The sequence below is a fragment of the Pogona vitticeps genome, chromosome 4 (genome assembly GCF_051106095.1).
Source record: "Pogona vitticeps strain Pit_001003342236 chromosome 4, PviZW2.1, whole genome shotgun sequence".
Taxonomy (NCBI): domain Eukaryota; kingdom Metazoa; phylum Chordata; class Lepidosauria; order Squamata; family Agamidae; genus Pogona; species Pogona vitticeps.
Window position 1 is genome coordinate 136,638,038 of NC_135786.1, and position 21,479 is coordinate 136,659,516.

The window sequence follows — 21,479 nt, forward strand, 5'->3', positions numbered from 1 at the left end:
GTCGTAAGATCGAATCCACGCAACGGAGTGAGCTCCCGTCGCCTGTCCCAGCTCCTGCCAACCTAGCGGTTCGAAAGCATGCAAATGCAAGTAGATAAACAGGGACCACCTCGGTGGGAAGGTAACGGCGTTCCGTGTCTAAGTCGCACTGGCCATGTGACCATGGAAGATTGTCTTTGGACAGACGCTGGCTCTATGGCTTGAAGAGCGGGATGAGCGCCGCCCCCTAGAGTCGGACACGACTGGACAAAAATTGTCAATGGGAACCTTTACCTTTATGAAGGTCTATCTATACTGCAAATAGGAAGGTTGGAGGCTGCAAATGCAGAATGTTTGTGTCTTGTGTTATGTGCTGCCATGTCAGAACTGACCTTTTGTGAGCCTAAGAGGACTTTCAAGGCAAATTAGAGATTTAAGGAGTGGTTTACCTTTGCCACCCCCTTCTCAGTGGGCTTCTTTTATTCCTGGGATTTGAACCAGGTCTCTTGTGTCCTAGTCTCTAACTCTATCTAGTACACCTACACATAATGTTTGGGCTGACTCTGTTATAGTTTCCCTAGTAGAAGGGTAGAAATGCATAGCTTACACATGCTATAGAATTCTACACCAAAAGAGAGATTTCTGCCAGCAATTTTCTATTTGAGGAAATCCATCTGTTAGGAACCTAACATCGAATCTACATCTTAAGTTTACCATTTCTGGATTTCAGTTAGATCCCAGAGATCATTACAGACATTACAACTCCGAGCAAGTGTTTAGAGGTCTAACACTGCAGTTCAGATACACACGAGCACAGGTTTTGAATCCACTGGTTGATGTGCATGTAAAAACTGGTTAGAAATGAACGCAGCAATGTGATTTGTTCTAGAGCTTTTGTACTACAACTTTCATCAGTCCAGCCAACACAGCCAAAGACCACACTAGTTGGGGCTGGTGGGAGCAGTAATTTAGCACATCTGGAGGGCAGCTGGCTTGGCAAGAAGGAACGTGTTGAAAAATAATGTGTGATAAAATCATATTGATTTTGAGGGACATTAAACAGCATATAATTGCTTCAAATCTTAGTAAGTGCCTAGTTTTGTATGTATAGGGAGTCTTATTTTAACATGCAGCCTTTGGTCTACATTTTGCAGTCATACAGTCTCAGAACACATGTATCATGATTATAGCTAGTTTTCCGGAGAAATTTTGCACTGCAGAACCTTAGCTTCTACATAATAAGGCATCAGTGTTTCTGAAGAGCTGCAGGTTTCTCTGTGAGCACTGAATAAAGGCTTGGCAAAAGTGAGACCATTTCTGTGCTAGATGCTCGGGTAAATGAACTGACTACATCTGGCTTAAACAGATTGCTGGAAAATAATAACTATATAATCATCATCACAATGTCCAATCAAGTCAATTCTGACCTATGGCAATCCTGTTCAGGGTTTCCTAGGTAGAGAATACTCAGAAGTGGTTGACCCTTCCCTTGTTCTGAGGGTGCCCTGGGCCTATGCAGCTTGCCTAAGGCCACATAGGCTGGCTCTGCTTTGCAGGAGGCACAGTGGGGAGTCAAACAGCCAACCTCTGGCTCTTCAGCCAGATACCTAAACTGATACCTATCCAGCCAGCAACAATATAGTGTATATAGCATTAACAATATTGTTAACTACAAGGGGGGGGGGGCTCTGTAATTTACCTCTGACCAGGGTCCTGAGCTCCAGGTTGGTGGGCAGCTTTGGATATTGCAGAGCTCCTTGTTGATGGGGGCAGGGAACTGGCAAAGGGAATCTGACACCCACTCCGGCTTGTACTGGACGGTCTGCATGCAGCGAACATGCCGGTACCTTTCCCCTGTTCCGCAACTTGAGCTACACTCACTCCAGTTGCCAACTGACCAGCTAGAAACAGATTAAAAGACACACTTCATATTTGGAGATGTTACCGCTTTGTCGAGACCAACAAGAATTTGACGCAGTTATAGGCGCCACATTTGTATTCTATCTTTTCTCCAAAGCTCGGGGCTATTTTCTTTTATTCTTGTGACAAGAGGATGAGCAGAACTCAGACAAATATCCCCACGGAAATCGAGGAAGTAGATAGAAATGTTGAAGCAACCAGTAAAATCCTAGATTCTCTTTGAAATTGCATTATGTAATGCCTACTCATGTAAGATTCTGAAGGGAGCTGAGAGACAGAATGAAGGAAATCAGGAGAATACAGCATGGATTTGTAATAGACTATCAAACTTAGATGTCTTAAATCCATTTTTATCCCGCGGATGTTAATCTAACAATTCTTTCACTCTGAAATTTGTTTTGTAAATTAAGAGGTAAAATGATCCAGGCTTATTCAGACTTACAACAGAACCACTGAAATGAATGAGATGAGTTAGTCACAACTTGCTTCGAACTCATTAATTTCAATAGAGTTACTTGTAAGCATAACCAAGTCTAGATTTAATCACTCCTTCGAGTTCTTTTCACAGTAAAACTGTCCTTTTGGAAAATGGATAAGAAGACATTTTAAAACAGTTAAATAAAACTGAAAAATAGTGAGCGGTATCTGTAACATTATTTTTGCTGTTATGTGCTGACCCTTATAGGGCTTTCAAGGTAAGTGACATATTTAAGGAGTTGTTTTACCAGTTCCACACCCCCAGTGAGCTTCATGGCTGAGCAGAGATTCGAACCCAGGCCTCCTAAGTCCTATTCCTTAGCTCTACCCACTACACCACACTAAGTATCTTGTCTGTAGCACAGAAGCAAAAAAATCAAAAACAAAACTGCTATGTATTTATAGAGAACTTACCATCAAGCAAAGCAAATCAGTTGAGGAAAAACCAACTGAGAGAGGTGGCATATACATTTAAGGGCACGTGCTGTGAGCCAGGACATCCGTAGTTTGATCTTATCTTTATCATAACCTCATTGGGTGACCATGCAAACTAGTAACTTGCAGAATAACACAATTCCCCCATGATATGTTTTGAAAAACTAGTTCCATTTCATTTAATCTTTTCACTACAGATTTCAAATCACAGAAGAAAGGTAAAAATTACATCATGCAAAACCCACCCACCCCCATCCTGAGCCTGCTACAAGGGAAATAATTCAGTATGATGGGGACTCCTCATCAATCCTTCATCACATATTGGTAAGTACAACTTGTTTAGACTCTCTCTATCCCAGTGTTCTGCTGTATTTAATAACCACAGAAATATTCAGCTTCTGCCGTTGTGCCTAGAATCCAGTTAATGAAATGCAGACAAAACCCTAGGACATGCTGCGATCACATTTTCCCTTGTTCGTCTGTTTGAACAGATGTGCTAGTCACTGACCTTAAGAGCAGGTTTCAGGCTGCCCCAGGAATCTGCTCATGCTCCGCTCTCTTCCCCAAAGATTAGTGCCTGATATCAGACTTGGCATGGAAAACAGTGGAAGATGATGACAGCTGACTGGCAAAGAGTGCGGGAAAGAGAGCAATGTGGAGCAGTAACCCAAGTCCTCAGCAAGTGACCTAAAACATTCCCGTCAACACTTCCGGATGTTCTACTTCACAGCACCACTTAAAAAATTAAATTAAATTAAAAAGCTTTCTGTTGCCTAAACCATTAATGAACGGTACTTCTTCTTCTTCTTTGCAATCTATACAGTGAAGCTCTGCATGTACTAGGCAATGTATGTGGATGTTTCATTAATCTCCATGAACAGGCTGTATTTCATGGATCATGTAGCCTGAAGCTGCTACTGAATAGGACTCCTATGTCAGGACTCTGTACCACGGCTGTTAATTTTACTAAGGCTGCAACTCCTATACACATTTGCTTGGAAGCAGGCCCCACTAGACTCAATGGGACTCACTTCTGAGTTAGACATATAGTACATTGCTTTTTCTGCACATCTGTATCTTGACAATGCCGTTCTGAAGCTGTCTTCAATAGGTCATCGATTTCACTAAATGTTACATTTATAAAAACAGGCAAAGAAAAAAAAAGTTGACACAGATGTTGAAAGCAGAAATTATTTTCTTAGCCATGTCACAGGCGTCCTGGTTCTGTGGCCAGAACACATTCTGGCTATGATGTAGTCATTTTCTAAGTGTAGAGTACATTCCATATAAGATAGCTCTGAAACATATCATCATTCCCCTTACCTACAGCTTTATAGTTAGGGCTCTTAAAAGCAGTGCATCACAAAATTTTCCTGATAACACATTCTGGCACACAGTGTATCGTTTTTATGGTGTGGAAGCCACTGCAGCTTTACTCCTTCCTGGACTGCTCAGATAACACTCAATTAGGTCTCAGTGGATATGAGACGGTCCCATCCTGCACTTTAGAGGATAGATAATATTAGCACTGGGGAGGAGCTGTAATGCAAGCTGATGCTATAGGGTACATTTTTCATATTATCTCCACAGCATGGGAAGTAGCCATGGCACAGAGATTTCCATGGCAACAGTAGAGAAGCTTTCTTGTTGATGTGGGAAGTTTTTCACAGCTATCAATATTCAAGTTATAGAATTGGGCTGCCTGTCTTATTTTGTCTGACAGTTATCTTCAAAAGATGATTCAAGGCTGTGAATAGGATCCATTGCATAAAAAGAATCAGAACCAAATAATATACACTTTGTTCATTTGTTCGTTTAGTCGTGTCTGACTCTTCGTGACCCCATGGACCAGAGCACGCCAGGCCCTCCTATCTTCCACTGCCTCCCGTAGTTGTGTCAATTTCATGTTGGTTGCTTCGCAGACACTGTCCAGCCATCTCATCCTCGGTCGCCCACTTCTCCTCTTACCGTCACACTTTCCTAACATCAAGGTCTTTTCCAAGTAGTCTTCTCTTCTCATGAGATGGCCAAAGTACTGGAGCCTCAGCTTCAAGATCTGTCCTTCCAGTGAGCACTCAGGCTTGATTTCTTTTAGAATTGATAGGTTTGTTCTCCTTGCAATCCAGGGGACTCTCAAGAGCCTCCTCCAGCACCACAGTTCAAAGTCATCAATTCTTCGGCGGTCTGCTTTCTTTATGGTCCAGCTCTCACTTCAATACATCACGACAGGGAAAACCATAGCTTTGACTATTCGGACTTTTGTTGGCAAGATGATGTCTCTGCTTTTTAAGATGCTGTCAAGATTTGTCATCACTTTCCTCCCAAGAAGCAGGTGTCTTTTAATTTCGGGGCTGCTGTCTCCATCTGCAGTAATCATGGAGCCCAAGAAAGTAAAATCTGTCACTGCCTCCATATCTTCCCTTTTATTTCCCAGGAGGTGATGGGACCAGTGGCCATGATCTTAGTTTTTTTGATGTTGAGTTTCAGACCGTTTTTTGCACTCTTGTCTTTCACCCTCATTACAAGGTTCTTTAGTTCCTCCTCACTTTCCGCCATCATAGTGGTATCATCTGCATATCTGAGGTCACTGATATTTCTTCCGGCAATCTTAATTCCGTTTTGGGATTTATCCAGTCCAGCCTTCCGCATTATGTATTCTGCATATAAGTTAAATAAGCAGGGTGACAGTATACAGCCTTGTCGTACTCCTTTCCCAATTTTGAATCAATCCGTTGTTCCATATCCAGTTCTAACTGTTGCTTCCTGTCCCACATATAGGTTTCTCAGGAGATAGACAAGGTGGTCAGGCACTCCCATTTCTTCAAGAACTTGCCATAGTTTGCTGTGGTCCACATAGTCAAAGGCTTTTGCATAGTCAATGAAGCAGAAGTAGATATTTTTCTGGAACTCTCTGGCTTTCTCCATAATCCAGTGCATGTTAGCAATTTGGTCTCTAGTTCCTCTGCCCCTTCGGAATCCAGCTTGTACTTCTGGGAGTTCTCGGTCCACATACTGCTGAAGCCTACCTTGTAGGATTTTGAGCATAACCTTGCTAGCGTGTGAAATGAGTGCAATTGTACGGTAGTTGGAGCATTCTTTGGCACTGCCTTTCTTTGGGATTGGGATGTAGACTGATCTTTTCCAATCCTCTGGCCACAGCAAAGTTTTCCAAACTTGCTGGCATATTGAATGTAGCACCTTAACAGCATCATCTTTTAAGATTTTAAATAGTTCAACTGGAATATCATCACCTCCACTGGCCTTGTTGTTAGCCAGGCTTTCTAAGGCCCACTTGACTTCACTCTCCAGGATGTCTGGCTCAAGGTCAGCAACTACATTGTCTGGGTTGTCCGGGATATCCAAATCTTTCTGATATAATTCCTCTGTGTATTCTTGCCACCTCTTCTTGATGTCTTCTGCTTCTGTTAGGTCCCTCCCATTTTTGTCCTTTATCATGTTCATCTTTGCACAAAATGTTCCTCTAATATCTCCAATTTTCCTGAACAGATCTCTGGTTTTTCCTTTTCTGTTGTTTTCCTCTATTTCTTTGCATTGTTCATTTAAGAAGACCCTCTTGTCTCTCCTTGCTATTCTTTGGAAGTCTGCATTCAATTTTCTGTAACATTCCCTATCTCCCTTACATTTTGTTTCCCTTCTCCTCTCTGCTATTTCTAAGGCCTTGTTGGACAGCCACTTTGCTTTCTTGCATTTCCTTTTCTTTAGGATGGTTTTTGTTGCTGCCTCCTGTACAATGTTACGAGCCTCTATCCAAAGTTCTTCAGGCACTCTGTCCACCAAATCGAGTTCCTTAAATCTGTTATTTACTTCCACTGTGTATTCATAAGGGATTTGGTTTAGATTATACCTGACTAGCCCAGTGGTTTTTCCTACTCTTTTCAGTTTAAGCTTGAATTTTGCTATGAGAAGCTGATGATTAGAGCCGCAGTCAGCTCCAGGTCTTGTTTTTGCTGACTGTATAGAGCTTCTCCATCTTTGGCTACAGAGAATATAATCAATCTGATTTCGATATTGCCCATCTGGTGATTTCCATGTATAGAGTTGCCTCTTGTGTTGTTGGAAAAGAGTGTTTGTGATGACCAGCTTGTTCTCTTGATAAAACTCTATTAGCCTTTGCCCTGCTTCATTCTGAACTCCAAGGCCAAACTTCCCTGTTGTTCCTTTTATCTCTTGGCTCCCTACTTTAGCATTCCAGTCCCTTAGAATGAGAACATCTTTCTTTGGGGCCAGTTCTAGAAGGTGTTGTAAATCTTCATAAAATTGTTCAGTCTCCTCAGCAATGGTGGTTAGTGCATAAACTTGGATTATTGTGATGTTGAAAGGTCTGCCTTGGATTCGTATTGAAATCATTCTATCATTTTTGAGATTGTATCCCATTACAGCTTTTCCCACTCTTTTGTTGACTATGAGGGCTACTCCATTCCTTCTACGGGATTCTTGCCCACAATAGTAGAGATGATAATAATCTGAGCTGAATTCGCCCATTCCTGTCCATTTTAGTTCACTGATGCCCAGGATGTCTATGTTTATTCTTGCCATCTCCTGTTTGACCACCTCCAGCTTACCTGGGTTCATAGATCTTACATTCCAGGTTCCTATGCAGTATTTTTCTTTGCAGCATCGGACTTTCCTTTCACTTCCAGGCATGTCCACAGCTGAGCGTCCTTTCGGCTTTGGCACAACCACTTCATTAGCTCTGGAGCTACTTGTACTTGTCCTCCGCTCTTCCTCAGTAGAATGTTGGACACCCTTTGACCTGAGGGGCCCATCTTCCAGCGTCATATCTTTTAGCCTTTTGTTTCTGATCATGGGGCGTTCTTGGCAAAGATACTGGAGTGGCATTGCCATTTCCTACTCCAGGTGGATTCTGTTTAGTCGGAACTCTCCACTATGTCCTGTCCGTCTTGGGTGTCCCTGCACGGCATAGCCCATAGCTTCTCTGAGTTACTCAAGCCCCTTCGCCATGACAAGGCAGCAATCCATGAAGGGTAATATACGCTAATGATGAACTTAAAATTACAATGCAAATAGATTTCTGGCATTAAAATCCCACCTCATGAAAGCATGCATATTAAAACTGAGTTACCTAGGCATTATTATTTGGGTTACAAACTGCCTTTTTAAATACTATTTTAAAACTGTTAATATGTTAAATATTTAGAATGCTGTTTTTAAAGTGTTATGCCTACTGATGTTACTCTATATTAATAAATGCCTAAATATCAGTAAGTACTGGATGTATTTAGTCTTACAAAGCAGAACTCTCGAGATTGCTGGTCTCAGATTTGGCTGGAATTCAGGCTAAAATCTTACACATGCTACACTCATGCAAATATCTCTGAAACTGATAGGAGTTACATCTTATTCTACGCAATAATATTCTCACAGGATCTTGTAGGTGTAACTACACATTAGAAAAAACATGGAGTGGCCACCAAAAGGATCCATCCCATGTGATCCTCTGTAATCTGTGTTAAAATGCACTTCATATCATGATGTCTCTACATTTGGGAATTTCTTTATTCCATGCCAATAATATGAAGAGGAGGTGATGAAAAGCTCAAAAGATAGAGGATGAGTTATTTTAATGCATTTGTTTTGGCTGAGCTGCAGAAGGGTTTTGCCAGGCTGAGAGTTTCCCTCTCTATTGGGTTACAATGGGGTGAAGTGGGAAAACCCTTCTGCACCTCTGGCTGTTTGTATCTGAGCCAAAGTAAACACATCAACATACAGTGGTGCCTTGCTTGACGATGTTAATTCGTTCCAGCGAAATCGCTGTAGAGTGAAAACATCGTCAAACAAAATTAAAAAACCCACTGAAACGCATTGAAAACTGTTCAAGCATTCCAATGGGCTGAATACCTGCTCGTCAGCGAAGATCCTTCTTATGGCGGCCATTTTCGGTGCCTGTAAAGCGAGGAATCCGTCCTAGAAAACAGCGGGGGGCCATTTCCTTCAGCCGGTGGCCATTTTGAAACCCGACGATCAGCTATTTGCTGATCGTCGTAAAGCGAAAATCGGTTCCCAAAGCAGGGAACCGATCGTTAAACAAAAAAGCCCATTTAAACCATTGTTTTGCGATAGCAAAAACCTAATCGTACAGCGATTTCCTCGTTAAGTGAGGCAATCGTTAAGTGAAGCACCACTGTAACTCACCCTATATCCTGGGATTATGATGGAAAGGACTGTGGCAGTTGTCTTCTGATTGTCTCAATGAGGACAGTTACCACCTGAGTGGGTGGGGTACAGTATGAATTTAAGTTTAAGCATAGTGCAGCATTACAGCAGCATGGTGGGGGAGGGATGAACACATTTAAGCAAGCATTGCTAAGGAAGAGGCTGAAAAATTCATTTAGGTTTCTACACTAAGCAAAAATACAAGAAAATTGTATGGCTCGCCATCATTTCCCATGAAGAAAGATTAAAATGAAGTGGAGGTATTTCTTTAGACCTGCCAATCAAATAACAAAAACTAATTAAAGTGGAATTAATTGCAATCCTATCATCAGTTTATATTACCTATGAAAAGAGCATAGCATAAATGCTTTTCTACTACACAAATTTTGAGTATGTTCAACAACTTAATGACCAGCTTAAGCTTTGCTTTAGTGTAAACCTAATATTTATAGACTTCATAAGCCAGCTCAGCTAGCTTCAATGCTCAGAACTGGGATCCCTGCCAAGCCCTTCTGGGCCTACAGGCATGAATTCTAAAATATCCCATGTAGAACACAGAAATAATGTCTGGGGGGTTCAGACAGCATTGCAATGTCTCTTTTAAGTTGCGAGACGGCACATAAATGATGTAAGACACTATATGTGAATAAAAAAGCACAAAATAGCTACTGATGGGTTTTTAGAGCACACTGTGAGTAAAGAACTATTTTACTACAATGATTCAGGATTCATGACATTAGAAGTGTCCTCAAAACTAGCTTAAGCATTTAAGTGCCTAAAAGTTTCAAGGGCTCCCCCCGCCCCTTGCAGGAGCAGCTCTAATAACACTGAAGTGGGAATTGGTTTCAGGATACTTTATTCTGAATGCTGTCTTTATTGGAAGGGCTCAAATTAACACTGTTTTTTTTTTTAAAAAAAGAACTGTGCACATCTAATGGTCCATGTTTATCACCTGCAATACACCTCAGTCTCAGTGCCAAGCACCAACTCTCTTCTTCCCCTTCCAGCATGAGTAAGATTCTAAATACTGTTGATGCTGATCACATGAAAGGTGACCACTTGTTAAAGCTGACTGTCAAGAAGGCAAAGACAAGTCAATGTCCATGATATCTTTCAGGCACTTATCCATTAAACCACAGAAGCCTCTGTGCTGCAAGGTCAGAAGACCAGCAGTGCTAAGATCGAATCCACGTGACAGAGTGAGCTTCCATCACTTTGTCCCAGCTCCCGCCAACCTAGCAGTTCAAAAGCATGTAAAAATGCAAGTAGATAAACAGGTACCACCATGGTGGGAAGGTAATGGCGTTCCGTGTCTAGTCGTGCTGGCCACGTGACCACGGAAACTGTCTACGGACAAACGCTGGCTCTATGGGTTGGAGACGGGGATGAGCATCACGCCCTAGAAGTCTGACACAACTGGACTAAATGTCAAGGGAACCTTTATCTTTAGCCATATGCATTCAATATGGAACTGCTCCCTGGAGATGGGCTTGAAATCGCAGCTCATGGAAAATGCAGTTTTGTGGTGTTTTGTTATGTTGTATGAGGTGACATAACTCTGATCCTTAAAACAGTGGGCTGTGCCTGGCTGTTTATCATAGCCCAATTCAAGGTGCTGGTTTGGATCCATAAAGCCTTAAATGACTTAGGGTCTGGCTACCTAAAACAATCTCTCTCTCTCTATATATATAATTCTGTATAATTCTGCATGAGAACTGAAACCTGCTGGTGAGGCCTTTTTGTTTTCTCATCACCTGATGAAATTTAAACTTCCAGAATGCATACTAAGGCTTTTTTTTTTTGTATGGACCCCCCCAGCTACAAAAGGCTAGGGATGTGCATGGCAGAATTTTCACATTTCTTTCAGGTCATGCTCTTTCAGAGGTGCCTCTTTTGTTTCTTTAGATTTCCCACTTTACCAGTCCTTTTTTGTATATGAAAGGAAAATCCTCTTATGTGTCATTTGTTTTGCATTTCCTCATTCATGTTTTCTGGCATGTCAAGAGCCCTAAAAAGAAGAAAAGGAGCATACAGAAGCACACCAGTACTAGGAAGACATTGCCACTTGTGCAGAGTCCCAGCCCAATCAGGAAGCCTTTGCAGCCTATGAAGAGCAAGCAAGACCTGAATACTCAACTGCAAGGAAGATGATCTAAGCTGAAAATCTGACAAATCTGTATGCAATCAAATATTTAGAAGTGTATAGGCAATTGCTAGGACCTTGAATTATGCTAACAAAGCATAAGCAGGTTTGGATGGAACAGAGGAATGTCTATGCTTCAAAGAGGAGTTGAAGCTTTCAGCCAAAATTTGTGTTTGTTTTTTTAAAAAAATAAAGAAATACTGCCATAAGGAAATGCACAATTCGTGATGAATTTTTCTTACCTGGGAGGACAAGCTGGCATTTTACAATGAACAATTCCAGTAGCAGGTTGAATTTTGGGATTGCAAAAAGAAGCATCCACTTGTACATGGAGGTCTTTGTAGCAGCTTTGTTTTGTGACCATTTGACCTGCACAAAAAACAAAAACAGGTGGGAAACAAAAAGTCACAAATGGCTGTGCATATCTGAAATCCAATCTGTTGATTATCTAAACCCATTGTGTTGAGATAAATCACGTGCAAATACTGATTTCTTATCTGAAGGAATTGAGTACCGAACCTCTTCAGTCTGCTTTTTCTTAGGTATCAACTATTTACATGACTGATTATCGCAGCGTTCTAAGTAACACTAAGAACCATATATACCATTTCAGCCTAAATGCTATTTCACAGGCATTTTCTTCCTCCTTTACGTCTCCTTGTTTTCAGGTAATGCAACTCTTAAGTACAAATGGCAGAGTAAGAGTTACTGATTCCATGCTTCTCTAGATCAGAATCTGTGACAAGTTACTTCCAAGCTTTGACTAATAGTTACTTCTTTGGAAATAAGCAATGCAACATAACATATAACTCCCATGTTACAACAACTTCACTGGCTGCTGATCGGTTTCTCAACCCAATTCAAAGTGCTAGTTATGACCTAGAAAGTTCTATATGGTGTGGGACCAGATTATCTGATCTTCCCAAATAGCCTTCCTCAAGATCTTTCAGGGATGCCCTCCTCTGGGTCCCATTACCTTTACAGATACATTTGACAGGGACCCAAGAGAAGACCTTCTTGATGGCTATCCCCAGGTTGTGGAATGCCCTCTCCTGTGAGGCTAGCCCATTGTATCAGCTCAAACGATCACACTGCCCAAACAAATGCAAATACATTTGAATCTTTAAAAAATGAAAGCAAAATTTGAGGGGAAAGACTCCTGCCTGATTCACACTGACTTGTATGTCATGTAATCAACAGAAAATAATACAAATCAGACCATCCTAATCCTGGAACATTTCCCTCATTAAAGGGAAGCAAAAAGTTAAAGTAATCGCACCCTCAGGATTTGTGTGTTTATTTTGTTCTAAACAGCCTTTAACAAACACAACATTGGGGAAAAGGAACATTGTTTATCCCTATACATGTTGGTTTAATAAATGTATTCCCTATTTCATTTTTTTAAAATTCAGATTGATAGACTTCTACATAAATGGAAAAAAAATCCTTAAAAGATGTAGACTGAAAGTAAGGCAAGAGTTTTCCGGTGAGCAGTGTAAGTGCAATTATGCTGTCTCACGACATACAGATTCTACAGGCCTAGAGTACGGATCAAAGTTACCTTTGACTTTTTCAAAGCTTTTTGCTGTCATGCACAACTACTACTGTTACTAATCCTCCTCCTCCTCCTCATCTTAGAACTGCATTGCTTGGAGGGACCCTGTGGATCCTAAAGTCCAGCCCAGGGAGGCATAGTGGGGAATCGAACTCTCAACCTTTGGCTCCACAGTCAGATACCTAAACCCCTGAGCTATCTAGCGGATGCTAACTAAATAATACTTTGGTATTTTACCCTCTAGAGCAGCCATTCTCAGCCATAAACACAACATGAGAGAAATGCAAGCCGAATTAGGCTTGTATACGTTGCATAACTAACCTTATATGAGTCGAAGAGATAATTTCAGCTCCAACCCCCAAAGAATGGATGTGGGGAGCTGGCTGGCTGCCAGTCCTTATCATCTACCTGGCAGGTCCACTGCTTTCTCAGTAATTCCATTAAGTTTTCCTCCACATTTTTCTTCATTTACTTCACTTCTTCACTTAGTGTCATGGGTATTTCTGCATCAGGGGGCCTTGGCGAAGTGTGGATGCATCCCTGAACCCTTCTACCTCAACAGATACTTAGTAAACTTAAGAACATGCCTTAAGCTGTTCAATCAGCGACACAATGTGGGAAATTGTCAAGAAGAAGTGAAGAGCTATAAACACGCTAAAATACATTTTTAAATCAAGCCGTTAAGTCAAGCCAACACAAACACCTTTTCTACTGTAATTGCCTCTTTTCTCTACAAAGTGCCAGGGTCCTTTTAGTGTCTCACAGAACTTTGTATGGACTTGTTTTCTTCTGACACAAAGAAAACAGGGTGTAAATTCCTTTTCAAAGGAAGCACGTGAGATTCACCCAAAGTTGTAAGCATTCCCTTCCTTCTTCTAAAGTTTACTCCTGACCTGTTATCAGCCTCCTCTTGTCTTGGCAGCCTGTTCCAATGTGTGCAACTATTTTTGTATCTGCTGTGAGGGAAGGTAAATGCACCCTTTTCATCTGTATAGATACAGCCAACTTGCAAGTTCACACTGGATCTCTCAAAGAGCCTTGTGGGATAGGAATGCAAATGATAACGTTTAATGCTTATTACTTCAAATTGTAGGTGAGGGTCACAAGATGGATGGCTTATCTGCGTGTTTTACAAACAGAACACAAGCATGCCAGGGAGAAGCTGGACTTCATTCTGTATGAACATGCATAGGATTGATCTGTTGGTTACTACACAGAAGACTCATTATAAGCACATGAGGGCAGGGCTCTTGTACCAATTAACACTTGTGTGGATGTATAGTTTCCACACAACTCTTAAATGTGCAAGACCTCTTTGTTATGTTTATATTCTGCATTTTCTCCAATATAGTTCAATCATTATATATGGACCTTCTCACTTTATCCTCAAAATTACCCTGTGTAAAAGGCCAGGCTGAAAATATATGACCAACTCAAGGTCATGCAGTGCATTTCATGGTACAGTACACATTTATTGTTTGTTCATCCAATTGTTGGTAAATTCCTCAAAGGACAGCTTTTAACAACATAATGGTAAACTGAAGACAAAGACTGGGCAGCAGAAGCCATAGTGAGAGAAACTGCAAACCTGAAGCTTCAAAGCCCCTTCCTTTGCACCCCTTCCTGGAAAGCCACATTCATGACTATTAACAGTGAAGGGACTAATGAAAACTTAGCCCAGCAGCAAAAATCTCTGGCATATTTGGCAGCCAGTAAAATACACCAGACTATAAGATAAGGCAGTGTATCTGTGTGCTTAATGCTTCTCATTCTAAATGCTTTCTCCTATAAATTCCTATTCCCATCTGCTTTTCATTCATGTTTTTTAGCTTTTTACTTTCAGAGACACAGCTTGGATAAGGATGGGGAAAGGATTAAGTGACATCCTTCCCACTGACTTTTTCTCCTTTGCAATTTTCCTCCTGGATTTCTTTCCTGACAGGAAGAAAGAAGCATAAATGAGTATGCTGTTGAGTATTTAGGTGTAGTCTTTTTGTTGTTTAATTGTTAAGTCGTGTCCGACTCTTCGTGACCCCATGGACCAGAGCACGCCACGCCCTCCTGTCTTCCACTGCCTCCCGGAGTTGGGTCAAATTCATGTTGGTAGCTTCGGTGACACTGTCCAACCATCTCGTCCTCTGTCGTTCCCTTCTCCTCTTGTCTTTACACTTTCCCAACATCAGGGTCTTTTCCAGGGAGATTTCTCTTCTCATGAGATGGCCAAAGTATTGGACCTCAGCTTCAGGATCTGTTCTTCCAGTGCGCACTCAGGGTTGATTTTTTTCAAAATGAATAGGTTTGTTCTCTTTGCAGTCCAGGGGACTCTCAAGAGTCTCCTCCAGCACTACAATTCAAAAGCATCAATTCTTCAGCAGTCAGACTTCTTTATGGTCCAGCTCTCACTTCCATATGTTGCTACTGGAAAAAACCATAGCTTTAACTATGTGGATATTTGTCGGCAAGGTGATGTCTCTGCTTTTTAAGATGCTGTCTGGGTTTCTTATTGCTTTCCTCCCAAGAAGCAGTTGTTTTTTAATTTTGTGGCTGCTGTCACCATCTGCAGTGAAGGTGTAGCCTTACCAGGTACAATTTAGTAACATAAAAGTAACCGACTGGTATTACACAGGTACTAGTTACTTCATTTGTAACTGTAACCTCGTAACTGTAACATGTTCTTTTAAATTAAAAAAAAACACGAAAGGAAAGATTTTGCTGGAGTTCAACTAATCACTTGAAACCAGTGCTACAGGTTGACAAGCATAGCAGCATTAGATGAAAGACAAGAAGTAATTGTATTGAAATTGCTGAGACAAGGGCTAGCTTCAGTTTCTGAAAGATCACAGTCACTTTGACCTATACTTTTTTAAAAAAACGACATCAACTGTTTTTCCCTTCATGTTTCAGTCTTTTCAGCCAGGTGACAGATGTTTGGTAAAAAATAAGTGTCAAGGATTATGACCTTGAAGAAAGGATGGTCAGCTGCAGAATCTGTCATCTTATAATTTATTCTTTGTCTCAAGTCAAGTCTTGGTAGCTGCATCTTCTCAGAGAATTAGGCAGCCTCCCTGACCTGAATGTGAGGGTATATATGTGTTTTTAATCCTCTCTTTCTGTGTGCTGTGAGTTTGTGTGCATATATTCTTGTCCACATGTTTGTGCACACAGGAGGTACCTTAGAGCAGTGATGAGCTACTGGAATGGGAGAGCACATTATGATCCTCTCCTGCTCTACCATACGATCCTCAGCTTAATCTCAAGCACTTTTCTTCAAACCATTTTTAATTCCTCTTCGCCTAGCATAAAAGAATGCAAGGTGCCCAGAAGAGGGAGTTCAGGATACCTTTGCTTGCATCTGGTTTGCATGGGATTGAATTAGTAGCAAATACACTTCATTCCTTCCTCAATTCACATCTCTTAGTTATTTGTCAAAATTCAGCTTCAGTGGATAATCACAAAATGATGCCTTGCAGGGAAGCAGAAGGCAGCCAAGTGTAACTGGGAAGGGAATATGTGTAAGAAGCAGCAGCAGAGACTGGTGGAAGCAATGTAGACCTCTAAGTTAACAGGGTATGGGAGAAGTGGTAAAGGAGTCAAAGACGCTGCCTAAGGTCATGAGCAGGAACAGAATGGGAGAACAAAAGGCACATTTCTGCCTTTTGTACCACAATAGAAACGCTAATTACAGGTTTGGATCTAGGAAGTAAAATTCAACCTCCTTTAAGGAAAACAACAACCAAGAATCTTAACAGCAACTGAGGCGCTTTTGTCACTTACATATGTCTTTTTTCTGGTGATGTTGCCATCAGTGTCTCTCAGACTAGGAGGGCCAGCTCAAAAGAGCATGCCACTATTACACTGAAAAATATTTCTAAATCCCAACAGAAAGAATCCTCTGTAGTGAATTCTTCCTTCCTCTACTTCTATTTTGCCACCTTTTATGAAGTTACATTAAAATATCTTGACCCAGAATCTTCCAAACTGATGTTTGGTATTAAATTATAACTGCCATCATCCCCTCGATATGTTCCACACACCTAGAAAGCTCCATGTTGTGGAAGAGTAACTTACATCTATGGCGGTCAGCTTTTTCAAAGTTGTGAACAAGCAACACAGTTTTCCCCTCCTCCACATTAGGCAGTAATGTAACAACCTATTAAGTTCTTGTTCTCAATCTGTTTAAAATAAGCCTCAGAAACTACCCTGATTACATTGTCCATAAAGAAATCTTCTATTCCTAGAAGTTACACTTCTGAGCTGCTGGGTAGTACTTATTCTTGGACAGAAAAGAGTCTGAAGTCTGCAATAAAACTATATTTTTGAACATTACAGAGATACATTACCCGCTCCGCATGAGACTGAGCATTTGGAATGGATGACAGCCCACGTATAGTTATGTTTCTGCGCTGTTGTTCTTTCACTTTCCGCCTTAGGAAGGGAGTATTCCCAGGCAACTCCTGGGTTTTTACCTTGAGAGAGTAACTGATGAAGAAAACAAGAGAGGAAAATTATGTATATATCACTTCCTTAGCACTGGGGTCATGTTTTGAAAACAAACCTAGTTCGAGATCTTCCCCGATTAAGGAATCATAAAGGAGAGGGCATCATGCCTTGAAAAATATCTGTGAAGATTCTCAGTCATCCAGGTGAGGTTATCTGGAAGTTGAGACAGACTGAAGAAGCTACTTGGATGAGTACTGAAACATTTCAACCTAATGAGAAAGAAGGCCAGTTGCCATGACTCAGCTTCCACACACCTTGAAAACAGCATCAAGGATATACCCAGGGTTGTTGGCAAAAGCAAATTCTGAGGTGATCTTAGAAACATGTGCAAGGATTATAAGTGAGCTAGCAGATTTTACCATCAGGGAATTTAAATTGCAGCCAAAGTACTGGGATGGTAAGGGGTAGCTGTCCTCCCCCAATACTTTTGGTGATATAATCCCCTCAGAGGTTTTAGATAGAGAGGAAGAAAGAGATTGCTGCCTCCATCTTCAACCCACCCAAGCACCAACCCTCATTCTCATGGCAGTAAACAGCAGTTCCAGGGAGAGCTCAAATCAGGGAAATGATTCCTGGTGACTCCATTTCTTTTCCTTCTGCCATTCAAACCAGATGTAAGCCCTCATTCCATGAAGCTGCTGTTAAGCAAATAAAGATATTGGAAGATCTGATTATGACATCTTCCCTTTCCCATCTTCTTTGGCAAGTTCTAAATAAGGGTAAACTGTACATATTTCAAAGGAATTTTTTTCATGTGTCTGGTCAGATGGAAGTGCTAAAATAAATTTTGATTGATTAAAAAATCCTTGGAATTATTTTATTATTCACCCTCTGAAGAAACTTTAAGCTATCATGTCAGAAAATTATTTATTTTAAGTTGAGTCCCATTACAACCAAGAGACTCTCTTCAAGAGACTGGAGATTGGAATTAGTGGGGGTTGTTATTCATTTATTTACTTTTCAGGGAAGGTGATCAAGGCCACATACAACAGCTAAAAATATATGTTTAAAAGCATGATAAATTAAGATATTAATATTAAAATGTGATTAAACCTGAGCAATATTAAAAACATCATTCTTAACATCATGTTAAGAACATGCTGCATCCCCTATAAATTGCAAGATTTATAAATTAGTATTAAAAAAGAAACAAAACAAACAACTATACATTGGGCATATTCTTCATCCGAACATATCTTGATTTTTGAAGGGGAAGTAGCTTGCGCTATGGCTGCTGAAGTGGTATTTTGTATCTGGCATGCAAGCAGTTGAGCCATAAGCACTACAAGCCCTCTCCGGGTTCTGCCTCACTCTTGGGTTTTCAAACTGATCCACAGAATGTGGCATGATGAGCAGTGACACCTTTACTACCATAGGTTGAATATCAGGAAAAACTTCCTAACTGTTAGAGCAGTACGACAGTGGAACCAGTCACCTTGGGGCTCCAACACTGGAGGCATTCAAGAAAAACTTGAATAATCCCCTGGCAGATATGCTTTGATTGTATTCCTGCATTGAGCAGGGAGCTGGACTTGATGGCGTTGTAGACCCTTTCCAACTTCACTTTTCTATGATTCTATGATCACATGAACTGCTGTGTCAGCACAGCAACTATAGGATCATGTGCAAGTTATCTGCATGCTTGCCCACCCCACTGCTCCTCTTTACTTCTTTAGGAAGTGCCAGATATATATATAGTATGTTTAAATAGCCAAGTTACTGATTAGAAACACAAATAGTAAATTACAGTGAAATATCTAAAGTGGGCTTTATTAATTAAAATTATTTATTTGAAATATCTTAAGTCACAGGAATCTGCATCCCCACACAAGATTGTGGGTATGATTTATTTCTGACTTCATGGAAGCACAGTGAATATACAATTAACTTAATCTGAAAATATCTACCCACCACAACAGTATCCAAGTGAAGACCTCTCCAATAAAATACAGGGTATTCAGTTGTTGTTGTAGGGACATGCGCAGATGGCCTCTCAACAACTCCCTCCTACTGGCAAATCATTCCTAGCCTGGCCATAATTATATATAAAAGTAATATTATCATTTGGACTAGGGAGATATCTCGATGACCTTCCCTCTGGCTGAAGAAGCACGCAAGACTTCACAGCCTTCACCATGGCTGTAGGAACAACGTAGCTCACACAGGAATGTCATTGGGCCACACAGGACATTCGTCTATATATCTGGCTGGGGTGGGTATGAAACACTAAGGGAAGGCTAAGTTGAATGACTTCTGCACACAATGGTAATATGCCCTAGATTTTTTTTGCTAGATCAGAAGCATGAATGTTAAAACACAACAGTTCAGAAACACTTAACATTATGAAACTTTACACCACAACATCACATACCTCTATCACCAGGCTTTCATTTGTAGGCCCAGAAGAACTTAGTACCTCTGGCTGATTAGGTGGCCTTCGATAATCAAACACCGACCCAGCAAACCTGTACCTCCCTGGCCAGTCGACAATCCAGTGGCCGTTGAGGTGGTATTTTTTATTATAAGCACGCACAGCAATATAAGAATGTGAGATGTTCATTTCATACACACGAATGCTTCGTGCTCCAGCAGGGATGGTGACTAATGTGTAGTACTCTAAAATGCAGGAGAAAGAAAGATGCTGCTCAGTATCTTACCAAGGACAATCTGCAGAAAGGAGGCTGAAGGGCATTATGAGTTCACCAAGTTTTTATCCTAGCAGCCAAATAGCTATAAAACCCACACATTACAGTCTGGCTTACAACACAATCCTACACATGCTAACTTAAGAGGAAGGGCTAAGTTCAATGGGACTTACTTCCACGCAAGCATGTACAGAATGCAACTCAAGCTTGGAGCTCAAACTTCACAGCCTTTATTGAGCACAGAAAGGAGTACTATGTATTTGTTTCCAAATGTCACATGCTGCACTCTAATTGCAAAAGCTATCAAGGTCAGCAGACATTGAAAGGCACTTAAGCAACTATACTAATTAGCTTTAAAATTACAAATTTAATTTCAGGGTAAGAAAATGCTGGCTTTTTAAAAAGTACCTGTGCAAAACAGGATACTGCATGAGCACTGAGTGTGCTTAGTGGAAAGGATTGTAGGTGGCACACAGAGAAGGGCAGGAAGACAAGTTCTTGTACTCCGAGCCTCGTTACCAATAAGCACCAATATCCTGAGTGGACCCAGGAGAGAACAGGAAGCCAATGTAGCTCCTTCAGAACTAAGGCTGTGACTACACAATCAAATACCGCAGGATTTACTCTGCTTAGGATACAAATGATTTTGAATTATTTCAAGGGTCAGTTTGAATTGGTCTGGCCCTTTTTTTACTCAGTGTGACTTTTTCTCTCTGCTGCTGGGGGCTTCTAATTCTGTCGGGCTGGAATAATTCAAATGTACTTTTTTTCTGTGTGATCAATTGATTCATTCTTGTAAAGATGGTGTGTGTGTGTGTGTGTGTGTGTGTATTTGTGGGTGGTGTTTCAGTGTGGCAGTTAAGGTGTGATGTTCAGGATCATAGGAATGCCTGACCCCATGAGCTTTTTTCCCTGATCGTTCTCCAAAATTCTTTATATATTTTCACAATACTAGTGAAAAAGTGATCTTGAACTAATATCCTATTGTTTTGATATATGAATTTAGCATTATATTATCTCCTGATGATATTTTTTTTAAAATATGAACAAAACAGAAACAACTGAGATGAAATAAAAGATGTTCCCATGGTATGTGGAATTTCTGTAAACCTTAAGAAATTTGGAATGCTGCCACCTTTTCTAGAATACTGCACAACATTTTCAAAGCCAAGTGGCTTGACAGCATAAAAGGATTGGCAGAATCAGGACCAGAATAAATAAGGAAAGAAGGGGTGCTGGTGTGTGGGGGCTGAAATGCGAATTGAATCACATTTGAGTATGAACACTGAACGCCCCTGTGTGATCACTGGCTGTGAATTCAGTCCTAATAATATATGCCGTGAATCAAATTGCAGCAAAAGCTGATTTACTGCTTCAGAGTATTGAGTATGGTTCTACCTAAACAAATTACCCAGAACACTGGCAGCTACAACAGAAAGAACCCTAGCCTAACATCTTCTTCTAATCCTGAACTGTCATTTGAAGAGTAGGTGAAACAGGGCTAAAGAACTCTGCAAAATACTATAAACCGTATTTTTATTTTTTAGATAGACCAAATTATTGAGGAAGTAAAAGCACATACATTACTGTTGTGCTTCACATCCTTTCTGGATTGCTTTTGTTCATCTCT

At 40.8% G+C, this 21,479-nt stretch overlaps 1 protein-coding gene across 3 annotated transcripts in view; it reads right to left on the reverse strand.

Annotated features, from left to right (window-relative positions):
* The window catches only part of ADAMTS16 (ADAM metallopeptidase with thrombospondin type 1 motif 16), a 99,906-nt gene that overhangs the window by 13,196 nt on the left and 65,231 nt on the right, over nucleotides 1-21,479 (reverse strand). For all 3 annotated transcript variants that reach the window (XM_020795582.3, XM_078392570.1, XM_078392571.1), the window contains 4 exons: nucleotides 19,576-19,820; nucleotides 17,045-17,183; nucleotides 11,392-11,518; nucleotides 1,679-1,880 (listed from right to left, as the gene is read on the reverse strand). In XM_020795582.3, coding sequence (XP_020651241.3) covers nucleotides 1,679-1,880; nucleotides 11,392-11,518; nucleotides 17,045-17,183; nucleotides 19,576-19,820 — 713 coding nt within the window. The remainder of the gene's footprint in view (nucleotides 1-1,678; nucleotides 1,881-11,391; nucleotides 11,519-17,044; nucleotides 17,184-19,575; nucleotides 19,821-21,479) is intronic.